Genomic DNA, 21815 nt, shown 5'->3' on the forward strand with positions numbered 1-21815 from the left:
ACTCGGGCTCACCGTCATCAGTTCTTACATTCACCTGGACGGGCAGGACCGGACACACTCAGCCCTCAGCCGGCCCCGGCCTCGGAAGCCGACTGGGGAAGCCGCGGCGCGGGGACAAACCCGCCTGGAGTTCCTCGGCCGGCGGAATCCTTTTCCATGGCACCGCCCCCGCCACTTCCGCCACGAAGCCAGAGGTCCCTCCCCGACGCCGGAAGTCCCGCGGCCCTGCTTCCGCGCCGACCTCCTCCAACCCGGCGCGGAGAAGAGGATCTGCTTCCGGCCCCGGTTGGGCGCCGGCTGGGCTCGCCGAGCGCAGCGGATCGCAGTCTCGGTAGCGTCTTTCCCCCGGACGTCGGCGCGGGTAACTCGGGCCGCGGCCGCGCCAGAAGAGTGCCGGTCCGGGCGCGAGGCTCGTGCGGGGCCATGAACGGGACCGTGAACCCGCTGCTGGATCGCGAGGAGCACTGCTTGCGGCTCGGAGAGAGCTTCGAGAAGCGGCCGCGGGCCTCTTTCCACACCATTCGCTGTAAGCCCGTGCTCCCCTCTGTTCCCTTCGGCCGCTGCTCCCGCCTCTAGCCAACCTGACTTTCCTCTTCCCTCGGCCTTCCAAAGCCCAGGAACCCCTGCCTACGTCAACTCCCTTCTCTCCTACCCCAGATCGTCCGGGATCTTGATCACCGCCCCCCCCTCACCGCGACCTTTTCCAACTCACTCCCAACCAAACCTTTCGCCACTCCCGACTGTTCTTCTGTCTGTGATCCCACATACTTCTTCCGAAGGCTATTCGCCTCTTCTTTTTCGTCCGCCCACCCAGCCCTTCCTTATACGAAACTTAATCCTCTTTATTACCTAAATACTGTGACACCACGTCAGACTCCAGCTCTCTCTCTAAGCCATCCCCCTTTCTGATGACCCTACAGGTCCTCCACTTTTAAAGGAGTCTTTCCCGTTTGCTTGTGAGCCTAATCGACTCCCTCCTATTCCACTCTCTTCTTCCATGTCTTCCTTAGCCTTCTTCTTCCTTCATCTTTGTTCTGGTCACTTAATTTTGCGCTTACTCCCCTCCGCAGCCAAAGAATTCTCATCCTCTGTGCGTTCCATCAGAGGCTTCCCCTTCCAGCTTTCCATGCCTCGTTTGACTCTGCTTTTTGTCTTTTGAGGTCACCTCTACTACCCAGACTTCAACTCAGCTCCAAGTCCCATGTGGGTGGAGAATAAAATTAGAATTCTTGAGCCTGGAATAAGTTAAAGCTTGAGCTATGTTTGGAAGCAGAGGAGAGGAGGCATAAAGAACGTCCACATAGTTATGCTGGACCTTCCTTTTCCACATGATTACAGACTCTGTCTGTTGAGGGAGGGCATGTCTATGTCCTGGGTAAAGTTTGGCTGACTGAGCTTCCCTGTGTGATTCACAAGCTCCTGGCTTCCCGTCTTGGTAGCGCTAATGCTGGCAAAGACTTGTTTTTGTCTAAGGAGCTAATAAATGTGACTCAGTACATTGGAAGAGGGCGTGTTAGATAATGAAGTTCCATCTTTCTGTGGTCACCTGCCATATCATTACCGTGTCTTCTACTGACAGCAGGTCGGCTCTTTCAGAGGGAGGATATTGGGCTTATGATAAGAGCATCATTTCCTGAGCAGTTTCCTAAGTTGATGGTTTAGTAGCGTGAGGGGCAGTGTGGAATTTGGGACACTTCACATAAGCACCTGACCTGCAGTCTGAGGCTAGCGTATGTCAAAATGGAGTAAGATGGCTATTCATGTTGTACTTCAGCAGCAGCTGAGAGAGATGGGCAAGATTAACCTTTGGAGGTATAGTTCTGCCCTGTACTTTCACAAGAGCATTTTTGTTAAAGCTAGGAACTTGAGTGTGGCAAATCCTAATTTTGAGTTTCTATGCAAAATGAAATCAGCTTATGTCATACCGTGACCTTTCATGTTTTTTTTTTTTAAAGATTTTATTTATTTATTTGACAGAGAGAGATCACAAGTAGACGGAGAGGCAGGCAGAGAGAGAGAGAGGGAAGCAGGCTTCTTGCTGAGCAGAGAACCCGATGTGGGACTCGATCCCAGGACCCTGAGATCATGACCTGAGCCGAAGGCAGCGGCTTAACCCACTGAGCCACCCAGGCGCCCACCTTTCATGTTTTATATAGGGTTTAACAGTAACAGAGTCTTCTTAATATGCTGTTACTTTTGATCCTGTATACAACCCTGATAAAACTCCTTATGGATAATCAGGCATTCATTTTCATCTATCTTTGGGAGAAGGGAGTATCTTTGCTTAATGGGTTTATGAATTTTAGCTTTTTTATTCTTCAATCCAATGGGGATGGGAGGAAAACTATGTGGGAGGTATAGATAAAACAAGATTGTCCCTGAGTTGGTAATTATTGAGGCCGGGTGACAGTACACAGGGGTTCATTGTACTATTCTCTCGTTTTTGTGTTTGTGGGGTTTTCCACAATGAAATAGGTTTTTTTTGTTTTTTTAATTCTAAATTTGTATTTTCCATTTATCTGGAGTAACAAAAATTTTAACTTTTTAAATAAGAATGCCCAGGAGGCTTAGTATAAGTAACTTGTTGGATAAATGCTCTTTTGCTTTTCCCTTTAGATGACTTTAAGCCAGCATCTATAGATACTTCTTGTGAAGGAGAGCTTCAGGTTGGCAAAGGAGATGAAGTCACAATTACACTGCCACATATCCCTGTAAGTTTATGCACTGTGGAATCACAGTGAATCCTCATATTCTATGTATTGCCATTTGAATTGCCTACTATGTGAAAACCTTGAGATTTCTAAAGTTTCAACATAAGGGGAAAAGGGATTTTGGGGGTGGGGTTGGATGGAATTCATGCTTCCCAGGTGCTTGAGTAAAAATGATTCTTTGCCATTTTCCCCAAGTTCCCTTTTCTCCCATTTGCTACAAAGTAGATGAAGTTCCTCTCTGGATCCCTGACCCCTCTTTTAGATCTGCATAGCTTCCCCCCTCCCCCAAAGAGCAAAGCCCTAGATGCTATGTTGATTTATAGCGACACCAGTTTAGGAGTATGGCACAGGCAAGCCAAGAGTTAAGGCAGGCAGGAACAGGATTGACATACTTCAAATATCCGGCAAAAGGTGAAGTCCAGGCTGAAGGTTTCAAGCAAGAACCAGAGTAACAGAGCAGTCAGCTCATTTAGGGATGAGGAACCCAGTTAAAAGCTAAGTTGAGATCCCTTGCAGAGAGATTTGTTTGAAGCTTTGCCCAAGGCAACACTGTAATCAGAAAGCCTGAAGGATCAAACAGAATACTCTTAATGAACATGTGTCACTGCATGTCACAGTCTGGTGCTGGAACATAATAAGGTCTTGGTAACCAGTGATAGAATGAAAAGGCTCTGGATGAGAAGCTTCACGTGGAGGAACGATTACTTGTCTGCCAGTTCCAACTGCTGTTTTGTTACTTGTTGCCTTTGGCAGGTTACATCATCTCCCTTTGGATCTTTGTTTGCCAAATGTAAAATGTAAAATGAAGAGGTTAGATAAATGGTCTCTAAGGTCCCTTCCGTCTCTATGAATAGCGAGTCAAAGAGCTAAGCAGTCTTTTATTCTATATAAGAGATTAAATCCTATAGTTGTCAAATATTAATTTTTATTTATGTCAGATATTAATTGAGCACTTACTGTGTGCTGGCCCCTTACTAAGCACCGAGAATACAGTCTTAAGCAACATAAGTACTTTTCTTGCCCTTGGGGAGCTTATGGTCTAGAATTAAATATAAAAAAACAGCAGAAAATCAGGGAAGGTTTCTCTAAGGAAGTGACCTTTGAGCAGATTTGAAGGTTGAGTAATTGAATGAGAAGAAGGGGCAGGATGTAGGCAGAAGCCTCATTAAAGCCCTGTGAGAAAGAGCTTGAGAATCGGAGAGAGGCCAGCCGCCTTCTGCTCTGGATTCCGCAGAACTGAGGGCTGAGTGGTCCAGGGTGAGGCAGAAGGGCCAGGTGTCTGGTTTAAAGATTTTATTTTTTGGTCTCAGAGCAACAGGGTAGCAGTTGAAGGGCTTAGGGAGGTGAGTAGCATAATTACTCTGAGCCAGGCAGAATAATGAGCTGTCCTTAGAGAATGCTCTGTTGGTTACTTGGCCTGAGAGGAAGCCCCGGGCTCTGAAATTATAAGGAAATACAGAGATCACTTACTGGTTTTACTTTCATAGTGAAAGTTCTACTCAGTGTAATACTGAGTAATGGCTAATCTATTTTTATCAGTTCACATTTTGCCATTATTTGTAACATACCTTCAGTCCTTAGAAAAATGTATAGTAACTTTGCAAATTTTTATTACCTTTCTTGATTACTGAGAAGCAGTTGCACAGTTACAGATTCTTGCTATATTATTATTTCCCCTTTCTTTTGCCTAGAAAGCCAGAGGAATTAAAATAGAGATCTGTTTATTCTGTTATTTGAGTAGCTCTATAAAAGATTTGATGAGGTGGTCATTTGTAAATATTTAACTGGTGTGTCTGGATTGATCGTCTTACACTTTTGTGGCATTTAGGGATCTACACCACCAATGACTGTGTTCAAGGGGAACAAACGGCCTTATCAGAAAGACTGTGTGCTTATCATTAATCATGACACTGGTGAATATGTGCTGGAGAAACTCAGTAGCAGCATTCAGGTCAAGAAAACAAGGTATGTGAATAAACAGATAGAGACTGATACAGGGTTTCTGTATCTTTGCATTATCCGTCAGTTTATTTTAAAAGGAGGTGAGCACTGGGTACTCAGTGTCCTGTTGGTAATCTCAATAGCTCTACCTCTGTCTTCTTGACAAGTCAGTAAAATACCACTTTCTCAGATGTAATAAAAAGAAATAATTCTTTTAAGACCTGAAACATGGAAGTCACTGGGGAAAAGGATGTACTTTACAATTAAATCCACTTTATTAATCTCATGATTGTTGATATAATACCACCTAATGGGATAAGATTTAAACTCCTAGACTTGTAATTATGAAAGAATCATAGAGTGATATCTATTCTTTCTCAGATTGAAAACATTGGAGGCACTCGGGTGGCTTAGTCAGTTAAACGGCTGCCTTTGGCTCAGGTCATGATCCCAGTGGGATCGAGCCCCATGTCGGGGCTCTCTGTCTCTCTGTCAAATAAATAAAAACCTTTAAGAAAAAAAATATTTTTTCACAAGATGCATTTGAGGTATTTATAATATCAAAATAAAGTTTTGCCTATTTTTTTTTGAGTAGTGAGCGCTTTTAAAACTTAATTCAGCAGGTATTACATGTCTAATATGAAGCCAACTAGATTTTAAAGTCAAAATTTATTCCGTAGAAGCAACCCAGTGGTTCTATTTTTCACATTGTGATACAGCAATTATTATTAGAGTCATGAAATCTTAGAATGGATGTTAAGATTTAAAAATCTTAGAGTGAACTACAGCCTGATTGATGTTTTTCTGTTTATGCTTTTTCAAGCCGTTTTTCTGTACTCATTACACAAGAAAGTAGCTACCGTTTTTTGAGGGATTATCACCTGCTGAATGCTATGCCAAATGCTTTCATGTGTTATTCTACATAACTTTACACATAACTTTTAGAAAGATGCTATTGTTACCCCACCCCCTTTTTTTTTTTAAATATAGCACTTCTTTTTTATTTAATTTTATTTATTTGACAGAGATATCACAAGTAGGTGGTGGTGGGGCGGGAAGCAGGCTCCCCGCTGAGCAGAGAGCCCGATGCGGGGCTCGATCCCAGGACCCTGAGATCATGACCTGAGCTGAAGGCAGCCACTTAACTGACTGAGCCACCCAGGCGTCCCTGTTGTTACCCTTTAAAAAAAAAAAAAAAAAAAACACACACACACACAGATGAAGAGACTGATTACTAACTAGTGAGCTTGTGACCTCCATGGAGTCAGCACCAGAGCTGAGCCTTGCCCTAGGCATGCCACTTCCAAGCTCCTGATCCTCTCCCGCGTGGGATAGATTTGTGTTAATTACTTCCCCCAGCCAGTGCCACCGTTACCCTCCAAAAGCTGATGGTGGTGCACATATCTCTCACTACTCAGTGTCATCTGTGGACTAGCAGCATTTTATCACTTGGGTGCTTTTTTATTTTTTAATTTAATTTTTTAAAGATTTTATTTGAGAGAGCACAAGCAGGGGGAGGAGCAGAGGGAGAGAGAAGCAGACTCCCCACTGAGCCCCACTCCATCCCAGTCCTGGGATGGTGACCTGAGCCACCCTGGCACCTCTTGGATGCTTTTTTAAAGTGTAGAATTTCAGGACTTGCTGAGTCAGAATCTGCCTTTTAATGAGCTCCCCAGTGATTTGTGTGCACACCAAAGTTCAAAAACCCAAAGTTTGCTGGGCTAGTCCATTTACAAAAGAAATTGTTAATGAATAAAATGTTCTCCGTTTGGGGTGGAATGCTTTCCCTGTCTGCCCGCAAGAGCTGGCATGTGACAAGATGAGCAAACAGTAATAGGTCATGCAAAAATGTGCAAACTAACCAGTATTTCAAGAGCTGGTTTTACTTAGTAACTCATATACTTGTGACTATGACTTTATATTGTACACAGGTCAAATGAATAATCCTGTTGTCTACAAGTTCTCATAATCCCTTTGTGTCCTACATACTAAACGTGAGCCCCGTGAGGATTGCATGTCTGTCTCGTTCATCTCTGTATGTCTGGTGCACAGTGCAGTACTGGAATCAGGCAGTTGTTGAATGGGTAGCTCATGTGAGAACATTACAAACATCAGTGTCTTGAAGTAGTCTTTAAAGAGCACAGGGATGTGCAGAGACCTATGGGTACTTGGTCCCCTGAACAGATTTGAGTACTGTTTTTGCCCCTCCAATTTAATGGAGGCTATCTCATGGATATCTCATTTCAGAGCTGAGGGGAGCAGTAAAATCCAAGCTCGCATGGAACAGCAGCCCACTCGTCCCCCACAGCCACCACAGCCACCACCACCTCCACCACCTATGCCATTCAGAGCTCCGACAAAGCCTCCAGTAGGACCCAAAACTTCGCCCTTGAAAGATAACCCCTCACCTGAACCCCAGCTGGATGACATCAAAAGAGGTAAGCAGCATTTTCTGGAAAACGATAGCAACTTGGAGTGGGACTTCGGTGTTTTTGTGGTGATCACAAGGCTCTTGTATTGACATGACAGCATGGGCATTTTCTGCCATTGAAATTTCTGCAGAGTTCACCATTCCAGAGGTGATGCAGGTGGGGGCTGTTGCCACTTGTCTCATTGGATTAAGGGGGTCCAGAAATAGTGACTGGAGTTGTGGCTGTCTTGCAGCTTTCTGCTTAGAGGTCCAGGATATAAACAAGCAGGACTGCCCCCTGAAGGTCTATACAACATGCCTTTAAAGCTTTGGGAGAAGAGAATTCCAAGGTGTTGGGGTGAAAATCAGGTCTGTCAATGTTAGTATAGTATCTAGGTCAGAAAAACAATTGAAAATACCAGGACCAATGCTTTGTGCTAACACAAAGTATGTGAACATGAAAAGTGCCATGGGGACCTGGCAATGGACACAGCCTAGAAAGACCTAGAGATCTGGTCAGGCTCTCTCCAGTTAGACCCCAGGCCAGGATCACCTTGGCTTTCTCCCCATACAGTGAGTGGGTGGTTTTAATTGTCCAGACTCTTTCGGAAGTTATGAGACTGTCGTATTCCAGATTTGTAAAGTTCTATGAAACAGAAGTAAATCTGTAGTAGTGGTAAAAAGGGAAAGATAAAGAGTTGTCCTTTAAGATAAAAAGCTTCCCTTTTTATCTTGTAGAAGTGCTCTCATAGTAAACAGAATCATTCTCTCTGCAGTGCACATTCATTAAGCTGCTGTTTCTGTTTTCCTCATGCTGTTTATTAAAGTTTTCACTTTAGCTGAACAGGAATTGGACTATGAGTGGTTGGTTATTGCCAGTTATGCCTAAAGGAACCATACTTGTTTAAAACCACATGGTATGTTTGGACAGGAAAATCTGGCATCTTTATGTATCCTATGATGTGTCCTTAATGTACTCAGGGACACTGGAAGGGAAACATGTTTTTCCTTCCCTGCTGTTCATTGGTAGAAAACGTAGTACCAGACGGGCTTGGCTATCGGGGAAGTATAGAAAGAGAGCAGAGGAAGAATGTCGTTTCCCCATTTTCCATCAGTTACTGTGGTTACCCCTGCCCACCTCAGTTTCTTTGTGGGATAAGAAAGCTGAAAAGGACTTCAGAGGCCGCCCGCTCTGGCCTTTCATTTTTTTCAGTGTCTTGGAAAATTCATTGACTACCACCTAGGTCTCATTGCTGGTTAGAAGTAGCTCCAAAAACAAGCATCCAGATGTTCTGGTGCCTAATCAAATATTTTTCAACCCCTTAGCATAATATTTTTCTTACTTGGTGTTTAATCCTGTAATTCACAATCTTTTTTTTTTTTTTTTTTTAAGTAGATAAGGCAAATAGACTTGATTCATTTCTTACACAGAACAGCCATTATCTGAAATGGTTTTCTGTTTGGTTATTTGTCTCTCTGAAGTCAGAGTGTTATTTTGTTGGTTTTAGTCATTTTGTTTGTATGTTTTTAGGAAATTAAGCAGGAGTTTTAAGTTATTCCTCGTTGCTGTTGGTCTTGCCACTTCTCTGTCTACAGTAGGTTCCATGTGTGGCCTTGAGAGGGGTTGCTGTGCTCACCCCGGTCATGTCATTTTATTCCAGAGCTGAGGGCCGAAGTTGACATTATTGAACAGATGAGCAGCAGCAGCGGGAGCAGTTCCTCAGACTCGGAGAGCTCGTCAGGAAGTGATGACGACAGCTCCAGCAGTGGGGGTGAGGACAATGGCCCGGCGTCCCCCCTGCAGCCTGCACACCAGCAGCCCTACAGCATCAGGCCAGCCGTTGCCAATGGAACCAGCCGGCCACAAGGCAGCAGCCAGCTCATGAACACACTCAGTAAGTGTGCGCTCCCTTTTTCTGGCTTTGGGGCGGTTGGAGTGGCGCATGTCAGGCCAGAGGTGTGGCTTTTGTTTATCTCACATCCAAGTCTATACACCAGAAGAGGTTTAAGGCTTAAGAAAGGATCCCGACAAAGAACATTTGAAGCAGAAAGGAGTAAGTTGCCAAAGAGTAAAAAAAGGGAAGTACAAAACTAAGAAGTCTGTTTTTCTCTTTTTTCCCCTACCGGCACAAATAAGGTCTTGTGAAGTCTGGAAAATGCTGAAACATGAACATCTTGGCTCTATATTTTTGCATTTGCCAGGCTTTTGGGGTGCTGCCTACCACCATACTGCACCCTCCCTCCAGATCTTTGTACAGTCCCGAGAACTCCAGACTGGTGGCCCACAGCCCACAGACTTGGGAACCTGAGCCATTAGGATGTATTTGGAAACCAACCAGCCATTGGCAAAAAGGAGAGGAAGGGGCATTGCAGTGTCTGGGTGGCTCTCAGTGCAGTTGGTACTAAAGTAAAGAAGAGCAAAACAAGAACAAACACAAATTTCTTTTATTGGACATGGGGAGAGTGCTGCTTCCTATGCCCCCCTCTCTCCAGAATCCTAATGAATGCTCTCACCTGGCATGACTGCCTTGGAGGAGGCTGGAAGGTCTGGAGGCAATAGTGGGGAAGCTAACTTAGTTAACCCTACTACTGTGGACCAAGGAAAGGTAATTCTCAATGTCAGCACTAGAGATGTGGGCCAGAGAAATCTTTGTTGGGGGAGGGGCAATCATATGTATTGCAGGATGGCTAAGCGCATTCCTGGCCTCTACCCACTAGGTGGCCTTCTTCCTCTCTTCTGCCCCAGTTGTATCAACCCAGAATATCTCAAGACATTTCCAGATGTCCTCTGGGGGACAAAACCACCCCCACCAGAGAAACACTACTCAAGGCCCTGCTTTTCTCCTTGAGTGAGTCCAGCACTGTTAGGTTACCAGTGAAAGACCCTGTCTACTCTCCCATTCTGTGGGCCTACATTCTAGGTATCAGGGTGTGCTTTGGTGCTCTTCTCAGTTGGCTTGGGGGAATGATGAGTTTCACATCGGGAGTTTGGTGTTCACAGTGGAAAAGTACCAGACAGCTACTGTGGCTTTAAGTCAGTCCTTAATTTTGCCCAGTTAATGCTAAATTACCCTTTCCTTTTAGAAAGAAAGAGCAAAAAAAATGGCGCCGTGGGTGTTACCTGCCTACCAGTGCCTTAAAATTCTTTTAGTTCTTTATGGCTCCAAGTTACCCTGTTCTTCATTCTTCAAATAGCAGTTCCTTAACTTGGCATATCTCACAGACCATAAAATAGTAGGGTTATTTAAACCAGGATTGTCAACTGGAACCAACTTATAAATCCTAAAATCACAGTAAATAATGCAAATTTGCTAACTCTGATATAAAAATACATAGAGTCATTATAATATTGTTTTTCTGAGTAGTAACCTAGGTTATATTTTCTCTTCTCAAAAATAAATAAATGGATCAATTTGAACCTGAATCAAATCAATTACATACGCATTTTCAAAACTAGATTTTTCAGTTCCATTTACACTGACCTATTAAATACACCGCATCTTATTTGTAAGCAGTTGTGCTCAGCTTAGCTGACAGGAGTGGCTGCCAGGCCCACACTGACTTCCTTAAGTTTAGAACATTAGTCGTCACATTCTTGGGTCTCAGACCTCTTAATTCTAAAAATTATTGAGGACCTCAAAGGGCTTTTGTGTATGTGGCTTAGATCTATCAATATTTACCATATTAGAAATTAAAACTGAGAAATATTTAAAATATTTCAGTAATTCAATTAAAGTAACAATAATAACCATCACATGGTAACAAAAGTAACATTTTTATGAAGAACAAATTTTCTAATCAGAAAATATTTAGTAAGAAGAGTAACATTGCTTTACAATATTACAGCTCTAATGTCAGGCTTAGTAGAAAGCCGGATTCTACACCCATTTCTGCATTCAGTCTAATGCCGTTAAGTTGTTCAGGTTGATGTAGGTGAAGAAAATCAGGCATCACACAGGCGTGGAGTAGAAAAGAAAGTACCCTCTGGAAAGGTCCCAGGTCCTCAGAGCAGACTTTGAGAAGAGCTGGCCTAGCTCTTGTCGTAGTTCACTTTTGTGGTGTCAGCTGGGGTTCTGTTAACTCTTACTATCATCTGAGACTGAAATGTTGAGTACTTCTGTTCTTCACTCCTAAAACCTAAATTCAGCACACTAAACAAAGATCAGGGGCTTTACGAAAGCTCATTAGTTGAGTTGAGGTTTAAAGTAACATGAATATCCTGGGCAGAGGTGTCCCAGAGGGAATCCTGGATTAGCGTGTTCCTGGTATAAACAATATTCAGCTTCCTTACCAGGAAGCCTAACTCCATGTTATTTTAGCTTTTATAAAGCAACTTAATATGGACAATTCTAGATGGTGAATCAGTTATTTATAAATGCTTGGCTTGCTATTTATTAGCATATTTAAAAGCTGTCTGGCCTGCTTCTGGTTTGTACTATCCCAGTAAGCAGCATCGCTGTGGTTTGCAGCTCTCAAGAATGGCATTTCTTTAAATGCGTCAGTTGCATCAGTTTTGTCACTGAGCCAAATTGATTTTCCTCCCTAATTAAGTGGAATTGGCCTGGTTTTACTGTAGTGTGATAACCAAGGCAGTCAAACAAAGAACTGTGGGGAAGTCCTTTTGAAATTGTGTACTTTTGGTGTGATTCTGTTTTCTTTTTATAGGAAATGACTTGCAGTTGAGTGAGTCTGGCAGTGACAGTGATGACTAGACGCGGCTCTTTCGAAATCAGCTTCTCGTGCACAGATGTGCTGCTGGACCCGGCTGCGCTCGCACAGAGCCCCGTGCTGTGAGGGACACACTGTGGCTCAGTGACTGTGTAGGAGTTTGAGGCTCTGGAGATCTCAGATATTCAAGTCTTTAACTTAGTGGTGGTGGGTGATGTTCTCATATAATTTCCAAACAACTTCCTGTTGCAAAGTAGAACTGTGGAAGAACTAACAGAATTATATTTCTATTTGATTAACACTGTTCATGGACAACAGAACAATGTGCCCTGGTCTAGGTTACTCAAAGGCCTTATTCTCTACCAGGCCAGTGATTCCGTTTTAAACGTCAGCAGCCACCTGTTTGGCCAAGTGGTTTGCACCAGTGAAATGAAACCTGGTCTTTGAGGGGTAGGAGAGGGAGGGAAACCTCAAACTGCAGCATTGAAGTATGTTAAAACCACTTTACACTGTTGAGACAAAGTGGTAAGGAAGTTTTGTTGGACCCAACCTGATAAGCTGTGTAGAAACAGACTTCGAGAGAGAGTCCTAGAGCATCCATCAGGCAGGACCCTGGAGCTCTGCTAGTTCAACCCCCTCATTTACAAATAAAGAAAGAGAAGCCCACGGTTGGCTACTGCCGGTCTCGTGCCCCCATTCCAGGCTTTCCCTGCTGCTCCCTCCCTTGAATCTCATTTATTGGAACTGGAGATTATTATACTTGACACTGATAGTTGTACATTGGAGCTTTTATTGGATTCTAAAAGACAAAAGTGTTGGGTACTTCTGACTCAGATTCTGATCCAGAAAGTCCCTAACTCCATGAGACTGGGTGAGCAGGTTAAACCATCAGCCACTATGCTGACACTCAAGGTACAGTCAGATGGGGGCTCCTAGTTCCATGTAGACCCATATTAAGGGTTCTTTATTCAGTGCATTCTAGTAGGGGGAGGTAGAAGTGGAAGAGAGGTGTATTGAAGGAACCTTTCCGAACAAAAGAACCAGCAGCAGGTTTTCAAAAACCAGAATCTAGATAGGAAGCAGTTCTGCAATATGAAATGATCACATTCTTTGAGAAGACATTTCTGTTCATGCTTTTCTACCACTGTTTGTGCCTGACTCCCTGATCGATCTGTATTTTTGATATAAGAAAGTCACAAGATTGCCTTTTTGCCATGTGCGGTTTCCACGTGAATCTTACAGGAAACTGGTCACTAGTAAATATTCCGTAATGAGTGAATGTGTGATAAATTGTCCTGTGATTAGTATGGAATAGCCCATTTCTGTAATTGGAATGAATACAATTTGAAGGTCCTGAGAAATTTCTATTTACTTTGGTTCAGTGGGTATCAAGAACATTAAAAATGATTTTCCTTCCTTGGGTTCCTCCACTCAAAGATGGCCTCTGCTTCCTCTGTTAGTGGATGGAAGCAGTCTGGACCTGGGAAGGAAGTAGATGATTCACAGTGGGGGCTCTGGTGAGAGTTGCACCTTATAGAGTCACCTGTTGGATGGACACAGTGCCTCCGGGTGAGCTGGAGATGTGGGCCTGGCACCATCATCCAGCAGCACACTCACACCACCCCACCCAGTACAGATAATAGGGTAACACACTAGTACTCTATGGTGGGTTCTTAACCCATCATGAGGTTTCAGTGGGTTTAATGGCAGGTAGGAATTTATTTATAATGAATTGATAATTATTTTATAATTCCTTGGTAATGACAGCTCAGGGAAGGTGAAAGTCATGACTGGGAGACTTATTACTGGATATTGGAATTGATTCACAGCTCTTAACTTGCTCAACTTGGGGCAGGTTCCAGGAACTTGAACTAAAAATATCTATTTAAACCTCTCTCTCTTTTTTTTCCTCCCAAAGTCTTGATTTATACAGACAGAATTGTGGTTTTTGGTATGTTGGGTCAAGATGTTTGTTTCTATAGGAAATGCTTGCATGTGGCACTGGGTTTGGTGATTCGAGCTCTCTAGGCTTCAGACCCTTTCCTCCGTCACCCATCCTGTCTCACACTGCATGGTTCTCCTCTAGCCTGTTTCCATTTTGTTCTCTGCACAAAACCCCCTCAGTTCCCTCACTCAGCCCTCTAGCTTCACCCACCAGAACAAGAACAAGAACAAGGAATCTTTTCTTTTCAGAAAACAAGAATTTGGCCTCAGAGACCACTTCTCATGAGTAACCTCATGCCAGCCTCACTGGACTTGGTCTTTGTGCCTCTGTGCCTTCTCAATCTCTCCCTCCCCTCTCCCCCGCCAAGCCCCAATCCTGACGCTCTGGAGATACCATCCTCCTGGACTCTTCCTCTGTTCGTTTCTGCACACTAGAGTGCTGTGTGGACATACTGACCTTCCTCTTGCCTGAGCTCTGGTTGCTGTGCACTCCTTAAAAGCAGGGACTGTCCTTCTCATCTCTGTTCCTTGGGGTGTCCACAGGAATAGATAATTCAGATGCTTATAGCCTAGTGGGGAGAAGGGAGAGAAAACCAACCAGTGGAGTACAGAAGGTAGACATAGAGAAAACATTCCAAGCATTTGGAGACAGCTAGAAACGATCCATGCTGATTTTCTTGGTTTCAAAGTCTCTAACTGAATTGTTCAAATTGCCTTTTCTTTGTCCTGTACAACTTCTACCATACCGTGGGTCTTTAGGCAAGGTATAAAGACTTAAATCTGAGGTACCCAAGGAGCCATGGCAAGCCACAGTAAAGATGTGATTTGGAGAAATGTAATACAAACTAGAGATGTGTGATGATGCCACTCATTAACTACTTTATTTCTAGAGCAGAATCATTGTTTTCTGTGTGTGGTATTAATATGTGTGTGCTTCAGTGGTGGGAAAACTTGAAAATTCCAAAATCCTTGCTATCTTTATTGAGAGGTTGGTTAAGTAGGGTGTATGTATGGAGGTGGGGTGTATGTGTGTGTGAGAGAGATGTATTTATTACATTATTTTGAAAGATAATAGTCTGTTATGTGGATGTATATTAGGTACAGCCAAGTTGGAGGTTTCCATTTGGCAAGGAATTTGAAATTCTGAAACTCAGGCCTTAACCAGTAGGTTGGAAGACAAGACCAATTGAAGCATTATGAAATGTGTTTTTGTTGCTTCTGTCCTGTCTGTCTTGGGTTTGTTATCTTACTCTTTAATGATTTTTAAAAATCTCGTGCCTAAAAGTTTATTTTGCATAATTATGAAGTAGATGTGCATGTTTACATTTATGTAAAATATTTGCTGTGTAAAGTTTTTGTTTGTTTGTTTATTCTTAAAGATCACTATATTTAAGTAAAAAAAAAGGTCAGCAATTCACTCCATGACTTGGTGGATTTTATTTTCTTACTAGAAATCTATGAAAAATGTAGAGTTCTATTAAGAATCCTTTATGCGGGACGCCTGGGTGGCTCAGTTGGTTGAGCAGCTGCCTTCGGCTCAGGTCATGACCCCAGCGTCCTGGGATCGAGTCCCACATCGGGCTCCTTGCTCATCAGGGAGCCTGCTTCTCCCTCTGCCTCTGCCTGCCATTCTGTCTGCCTGTGCTTCCTCTCTCTCTGACAAATAGATAAATAAAATCTTAAAAAAAAAAAAAAAGAATCCTTTATGCTTACGCCTACTTATCTAAATGGATTCCTTTTTAATTTGGTGTTTATGATCATTAGGATAAACACCTCAGTTTTAAAAGGTGAAGTTCAAAACCAAAGGTTGTCTTTAGCAAGCCAAATGGCATCTGAGGCCATTACTTTGTCTGGAAAGGTAGCTTAGCTTTGAATCTGAGAACCATGCGTGGGTTAAACTGAATGCCTGGACATAGCCTAGTCATTTTAGCTCACCAGATTCCTTCCACCTGCCCTGTCATGCCACTCATCCAGCCACACAGACTCTCACAGGCTGGAAGTGATCCTGCCTCCTGCTTCCATGCCACATACAGCAGTGCGTACATCAGTCTTGTGGTCTTGGCTCCAGATAGTCTATAAACTTCTAGGTGGGCAGTGACCCTTTTAATTCTCTGGTGTCTTTCACTGAATGGGTGTTCCATATACTTGGACTGACGATAATTATGCATTAAGAGAACTAGGCTGGGGTGCCTGGGTGGCTCAGTTGGTTAAGCGTCTGCCTTCAGCTCAGGTCATGATCCCAGGGCCGTGGGATCAAGCCCTGCACTGGGCTCCCTGCTTAGCAGGGAGTCTGCTTCTCCCTCTCCCTCTACTGCGCCCCCTGCTTGTGCTCCCTCTCTCTCAAATAAATAAATGCAATCTTGAAAAAAAAAATGAACTAGACTAGGAATCCTCTGCTACCTATTCTACAACTGGCTCCCATTTCCTCAGGTGGACTAGGAGTTAGACTTGAACGAGGACTCTCTGGGGAAGTGGCAGTTTGCATTCAATGACACTTAAAGGACTTGGATCCTGAGTAATTGTTGCCTCTACAGTGATATGTAACAAAGCATCCCAGTATTCAGTGGCTTAAAATAAGCATTTATTTTGCTTACAAGTCTGGACTGATGATTTAGACTGGGAGTGCCTGGATAGTCTGGTCTTGACTGGGCTGTGTACGCCTGACACTTGACAGATTCAGCTGATCTGGGATGGCCTTGGCCAGTCCAACCAGGGCAGTTCAGGTGGGCTCCACGTGTCTTAGCCTCTAGCAGTCTAGCATAGGCATATTGTCTTGGCAAAGGCAGAAGTGCCAGACTGAGAGAGGAAACACCACTGCCTCTGTCACAACTGCTCACGTGTCATTGGCCAAAGCAGTGGCAGGGTCAAGTTCAGAATCAAGGGCTGGACAAATATAGTGCCTTCCACCAGCCGATGGGAGGAATTGCAAACTACGTTGGAAAGGTGTGGACCCTGGGCGGTGTGAGAATTAGGCAGTTGTTGCAGTCAGTCTACTATCTCCACATACCCACGTCCCCACCATGGTTGAGAACACTGGGCCATACAACTACTACAGCCCCTCTTGGTCTGACTTTCCTCCTGGGCAGAAAAATAGTTCATGTAGGAGTTGGTGCCAGCTTCTCTTCATGGTTCCTGCAGAGGGCACCAAATCCAAGCTAGCAGCTCCTCTGGACTTGGCACTTTGCCCTGTTCGGAGTAGTTTGCTTCCTTTCTAACCTTTCCAACCTAAAGCACTGTTTGTTACCTGTTGCTAGGTAACAGACTACCCTAAAACTTAGTGGCTGAAAACAACCATTTTATCTCCTGGAATCTGTTGATGAGGACTTAGGATAGAGCCCGGCTGGGCAATTCTCCCTGGGGCCTCAATTGAGGTTGCTCAGTGTTACCTGGACAGCAGAGAGGCAGGACCGGAGAATCCAAACTGGCTTCACTCACACGTCTGGCACCATGGTGGGGATGGCTGGAAGCAGGTTCATTAGGGACTGTCAACCAGAGCCTGTCTGACATGGCAGTCTCAAGGTAGTTGGTCTTCTTACATGAGGGCTGCTTACCCTAGAATGAGTGTCCCAAGAAGCTGCTTGGCTGTAGATGACCTAGCCTGGAAAGTCACTCAGCATCACATCCACAGTATTCTGTTGGTCCGGGTAATCAAAAGCCCACCTAGATTCAGAAGGAAGGGACAAAGACCCTACCTCCTAATGTAAGGTATAAAAAAAAGCCACCTACCCAAAGTCCCTTCCCCCGGAGTATTTGATCTACTGCCATTGTTCTCAGATGAGGACTACCCAGACCACTACCCAGAGTAATGGCTCTGAAAATGTGGTTCCTGGGGCCGGCACCATGGGCATCCCCTGGGGCCTTATTAGAAATTATCAGGTCCTACCCCAGACCTGCTGAATCGGAAACTCTGAAGTGGGTCCCCGTAGTCTATTTCAACAAGGCTTCAGATCATCCTTATAAACCTTAAAGCTTTAAACCTCTGCCCTAAGAAAAGTCTCCTGTATGAGCCTCGAGTGATGCCCCATGACTAGGGTGATCACCTTCGATGTCCTGCGCTAGGTGCTGGATTGAGAGCAACCTGGAGTGGCACACGCAGTGGGGAATGGTACTCCTTAGGAGTTGGAACATTAAAACCCAAATTCTAGAAGAGGTGTCGAGGGGGTGGAAGGATGGCAAGACCAAAACAATCACCAATTCTCTTGAGATCCCAGCATCTTGGCAGCCGGATTGCGTTATTACGTGGGCCCCCTTTTCTTTCTGTAAAGGTGGTGGGGCAGAGGGGAACAGAGGGCTGGGGGAATAGCCCATTTATCCTTTAGTGAGGTGGTTTCTTCTTGTAGAGCTGTCTGACTCCAAAAGTCAACTCTCTGGGGCTGTAAAGAACCCAGGTGAACCCCCAGAGAGGAATTCCCTGTGATAAAAGCAGTATGAGTTCTCTTCCTCTATTTCCCACCCCCACCCTGGGGGCAGGGGAGGGGAAGGAACTGGATGATGTGGGGTGGGGAGTCCTTAACCCATTACTTTTGTGTGATCTGCGATCTCTGGGAATGGTTACAAATGAATATGGAAACCACACTCCTGGAGCCTCTGGGCCCATGGGTGGTAACTGTGGGTTGCTGAAGTGTAAGTCTCCTTGATGAATTGCCAAGATCCTTGGTCTGTGCGCTCATTGTTACCACACGAATGCAAGATCTGAGTTTCACTGAAATTGGTTCACTCCACCATAGGGGAGGAAAGGCAGGGGCTGGAGATTTCTTAAGCAATTGACCCATGTATCCTTCAGGCCCATATTAGAGTGATGGATGACCAGTGTGCCTGTCCCATGATGCTTAGAAAATTTGTCCTACCATCTTCCTAAGTACTAATAACCAAAGTTCCTCTAAAGACCTTACTCTGCTCACAAATTTGTCACTCAAATAGCTTTGCAGGTGGATAAAGACTTCTGGGGCCAAAACCCATCCCCACGCTTCCCTGGTTATGTTAGGAGCTTGTGGGGTGGCCTAGAGAAGCCTAGCCACAGGCTGGATTGACGGGGATCAGTTGAGCAGAGCCTGGGCCTCCATTACCAGTGAAAGGGTAAGAAACCAGTCCAGGCTGACAGAGGAAAAGTCAGCCCTATTCTCCGTCACTCATCAGACTGCCAGAGCAGACACAGATAAAGCTGCAAAGTTAACAGGAAGCTATCCTCCCAAGGTCACTGCTGCAGCCTACAGTATCATAATCACTCATGCCTTTGAGTGACTGCTGCTTTCTTTTCAGTGACAGCCCCAGCCTTGCATTTTACTCCTGCCACCTGAACCAAAATCACTGTCACCCTTTGTGACTAAAATCTCGGGCTGCCAGAATTTTGCAGTCTGGAATCCTATCAGTAAGAAACTTTCCACTCTTGCTTGGAAAACCTGAGCTGCATGAGTCACTCTGACACAGAGAAGCAGCTGCAGCTTCTACCCTAGATTCAGAAATCCTGATAGGGATTTTCAGGCCCAACAGTCCATGCTTTTCCTTAACTTTGCAGTTCAAGGGATCAGGACCTGACTCTACTTCCCAGTCTGGGCTTGATCTTGACCCCTTTATACACAGCCTGCTTTGCTTTGAGCCTGTCCCCATGATGCTTCTTTCATATTCTACCTACACTTCCACCCCTCCCCAAGACCTCCCATAATCTTGTCTTTCTTGGTTTGATGAGATGCCCCTCATCAAACCACTGTACCTCTGGTGTTTGGTCTCCCTGCTACAAGTCAGTAAACCTAATCTTGTTGGTCCACAAAACTTGTGATTCATCCCCAGTGCTATTCATCAAATGGGCTAACGTGCTGCGGAGTTTGAGAACCTCTGCTCTTTTTCACTGGTTTGTGGTAGAGGCTATGGTCCAAACTGCTGTTGAACGTGAGCTCTTGTTACCAGCCTTATAGGGGGAAGAAGAAAACCCCAGGTCCCAAAGAGGTGAGTGATTTGGCCTGAGTCATCAAATAATGACAGACAAAACCCAGCCCTCCCTAAAGAGTTTCTGGGTGTCAGAAATTTTAACCATATTATCACTAAAATTCAACACAACCCTGAAATAACCCAGTATAAAGATGAGAAAAACAGAAAAGTTAAGCAAATTATGCAGGATAATTAAACAGGGAGTTGGTGACAGTCAGGCTTCAAACCCAGATAGGGGAACCTAGTCCTCTCCTTTTGTCACAAAAGCAAACTACACCACCTCTTTCACAACCTATGGCTCCCTAGGAAAGTCAGCTTCTTTTAAGTAGATCTCTTGGAATCAGCCAAGAGCTTTCTAGGTGTGAAGTGTCTTCCTAAATGTTCGCCCCAAAGGCTCAGCACATATTCCTGCCAAAGGAAAAGCAAAACCAGAGACAGCCACTGTGGTAGACGCTGTGTGTTCCCAGCACCCATTTACCCCTTACCTGCTCCCCATGATATAGACCAATAGCCACCCCTTCCTTACACAGCAGATGTGCTTCTGGAGAATCCCCAGGGATGGGCAAGGAGTCATCTTATACCTTTTGCCTCCATGGTTTCAGAAGCCCAGCTATAATCCAATTAGCAGGTGGCATTCTCCTGACAATAACAAATGATTGGGCATGTGACTTCAAATAGACAATGATGTTCAAGGTAAGACGTGGGGAGAGCTTCTGGAAAAAAAATTCGAGATGTTATCTCAAATAAAATAGAATAGATGTTATCTCTTCCTCTGGATATTGTAGGGTACAGACATAAGCCTGAAACCGCAATAGTCAGCTTGTGACTACTCAAGGATCAAACTAACAGGAGATAGGACAGCTCAAGAGAGAAATAGAGTGGGAACCTTGATTGAACCATGCCTGATCTCCACTCTGCCAATGGAATTCTTAAGTTATATAAGCCAATAAATTCCACCCTGTGGTTTATATTATATTTAAGTTGGATTTTCTACTGCCTACCAACAAAGGCATCTAAATCGACATACCCTTTTTTGGTGACTGAGCTGCAGCTCTGAAGACCTGGAGATCGTCTCAGCCACTCCACGTGACAGCCTCAGGAGCAGGTGAAGATATCCATCACACTCCTAGGCATCCCCTGTCACCACTGGAGGACAGAGTCCCCACCCACAAGCTGTTAGGGCTGGAGGAAAATTCAATCCTTATGTATAGTTTCTTCCAGGTAAGGAGATGGAGTCTGTGAGAAGTGACAAACCGAGTCAGAGCCCTAATGGCAGGACTCCCAGTACAGGGCTCTTCCCTCCCCACTGTGGCACCTCAGCTCTCCACAGAGCCAGCAAATGCTCTCAGGAGACATTCGGCTACCTGTTCTGTGGCCACTTGGCCTGCTTACAGGTGCCCCTGTAAGGGCAGCATGTGGTGTCATGAGTGCTGGGTGTTATATAAGACTGATGAATCACTGACCTCTACCTCTGAAACCAATACACTATATATAAATGAACTGAATTAAAGTTAAAAAAAAATGACAGTGCCACAGGGGGAGGATTACTGTTATTACAAATATACTTTGAACATGTGGCTTTAAATCCTTTCATTTTCAGAGCCGTTTAGAAACCCTTTGCAATAGTCAGAGACAGGCCCACCTCTAATATTGTGGGATCTGGTTACAAGATACCACATATCTAAGTACTTACGTTAGAATCTAACAAACTATTACCAAATATGTCTCTCTGCTTACTTGACAGTCCACTTTCATAAGACCTGGAAGGCTGGGTTTGATTCTGGAATATTTAGATTCCTCAAAGCTCCGTGGTGGCACAAGGAGGGCAAGGACCAGCCCACACAGAGTGGGGCTTCATGTGTGTCTATGTGGAAATCCCAGCCTGCGTACCCAAGCTCCATCTATAACCCCTAAACACAGCTTGTCCCTGGCCACCCAGGTGTGTGCAGGTCACACTCAGACATGCAGAAGAGGGCTGCTCAGGCTCAGGACCACCTGGCTGGGAGCCGTGGTCTCCCGGGTACCTGGATCATGGTCTGGGAGAGGGGCGCACAAGCTCCAGTGGGCGGGTCACCTTGGCCTCATAGACTTCCTGCCCTCTGGGGAGGGTCATGGCCAGAGGAGGGCCAGACTGGTGTTCTTCATGGCAGGGACCCAGAACAGGGCCTCTCGTGTCTAGGTCCAACTAAGGGCAGTGTTGGAGCTCCATCCGGTTT

General features: G+C 44.7%; 2 protein-coding genes across 5 annotated transcripts in view; one reads left to right on the plus strand and one right to left on the minus strand.

Moving 5' to 3' along the window:
- Positions 1-1121, minus strand: part of METTL6 (methyltransferase 6, methylcytidine) — a 14917-nt gene extending 13796 nt beyond the window's left edge. Inside the window, exon 1 of one of the 4 annotated variants that reach the window (XM_047737417.1) lies at positions 850-1121. The gene's annotated coding sequence lies outside the window, so the exon portion shown is untranslated. Of the gene's footprint in view, positions 1-12; positions 171-849 lie in introns of those variants that run through there. The other 3 variants (XM_047737397.1, XM_047737407.1, XM_047737387.1) reach the window with 3 other exon arrangements.
- On the plus strand, positions 157-15091 carry EAF1 (ELL associated factor 1). The gene is made up of 6 exons (XM_047737354.1): positions 157-526; positions 2617-2711; positions 4540-4676; positions 6900-7090; positions 8724-8957; positions 11728-15091. The coding sequence occupies exons 1-6, from the start codon at positions 157-159 to the stop codon at positions 11772-11774; spliced, it is 1074 nt and encodes a 357-aa protein (XP_047593310.1). The 3' UTR covers positions 11775-15091.
- Positions 15092-21815: the final 6724 nt, after the last annotated feature.

The sequence above is a fragment of the Lutra lutra genome, chromosome 1, assembly GCF_902655055.1.
Source record: "Lutra lutra chromosome 1, mLutLut1.2, whole genome shotgun sequence".
NCBI lineage: Eukaryota > Metazoa > Chordata > Mammalia > Carnivora > Mustelidae > Lutra > Lutra lutra.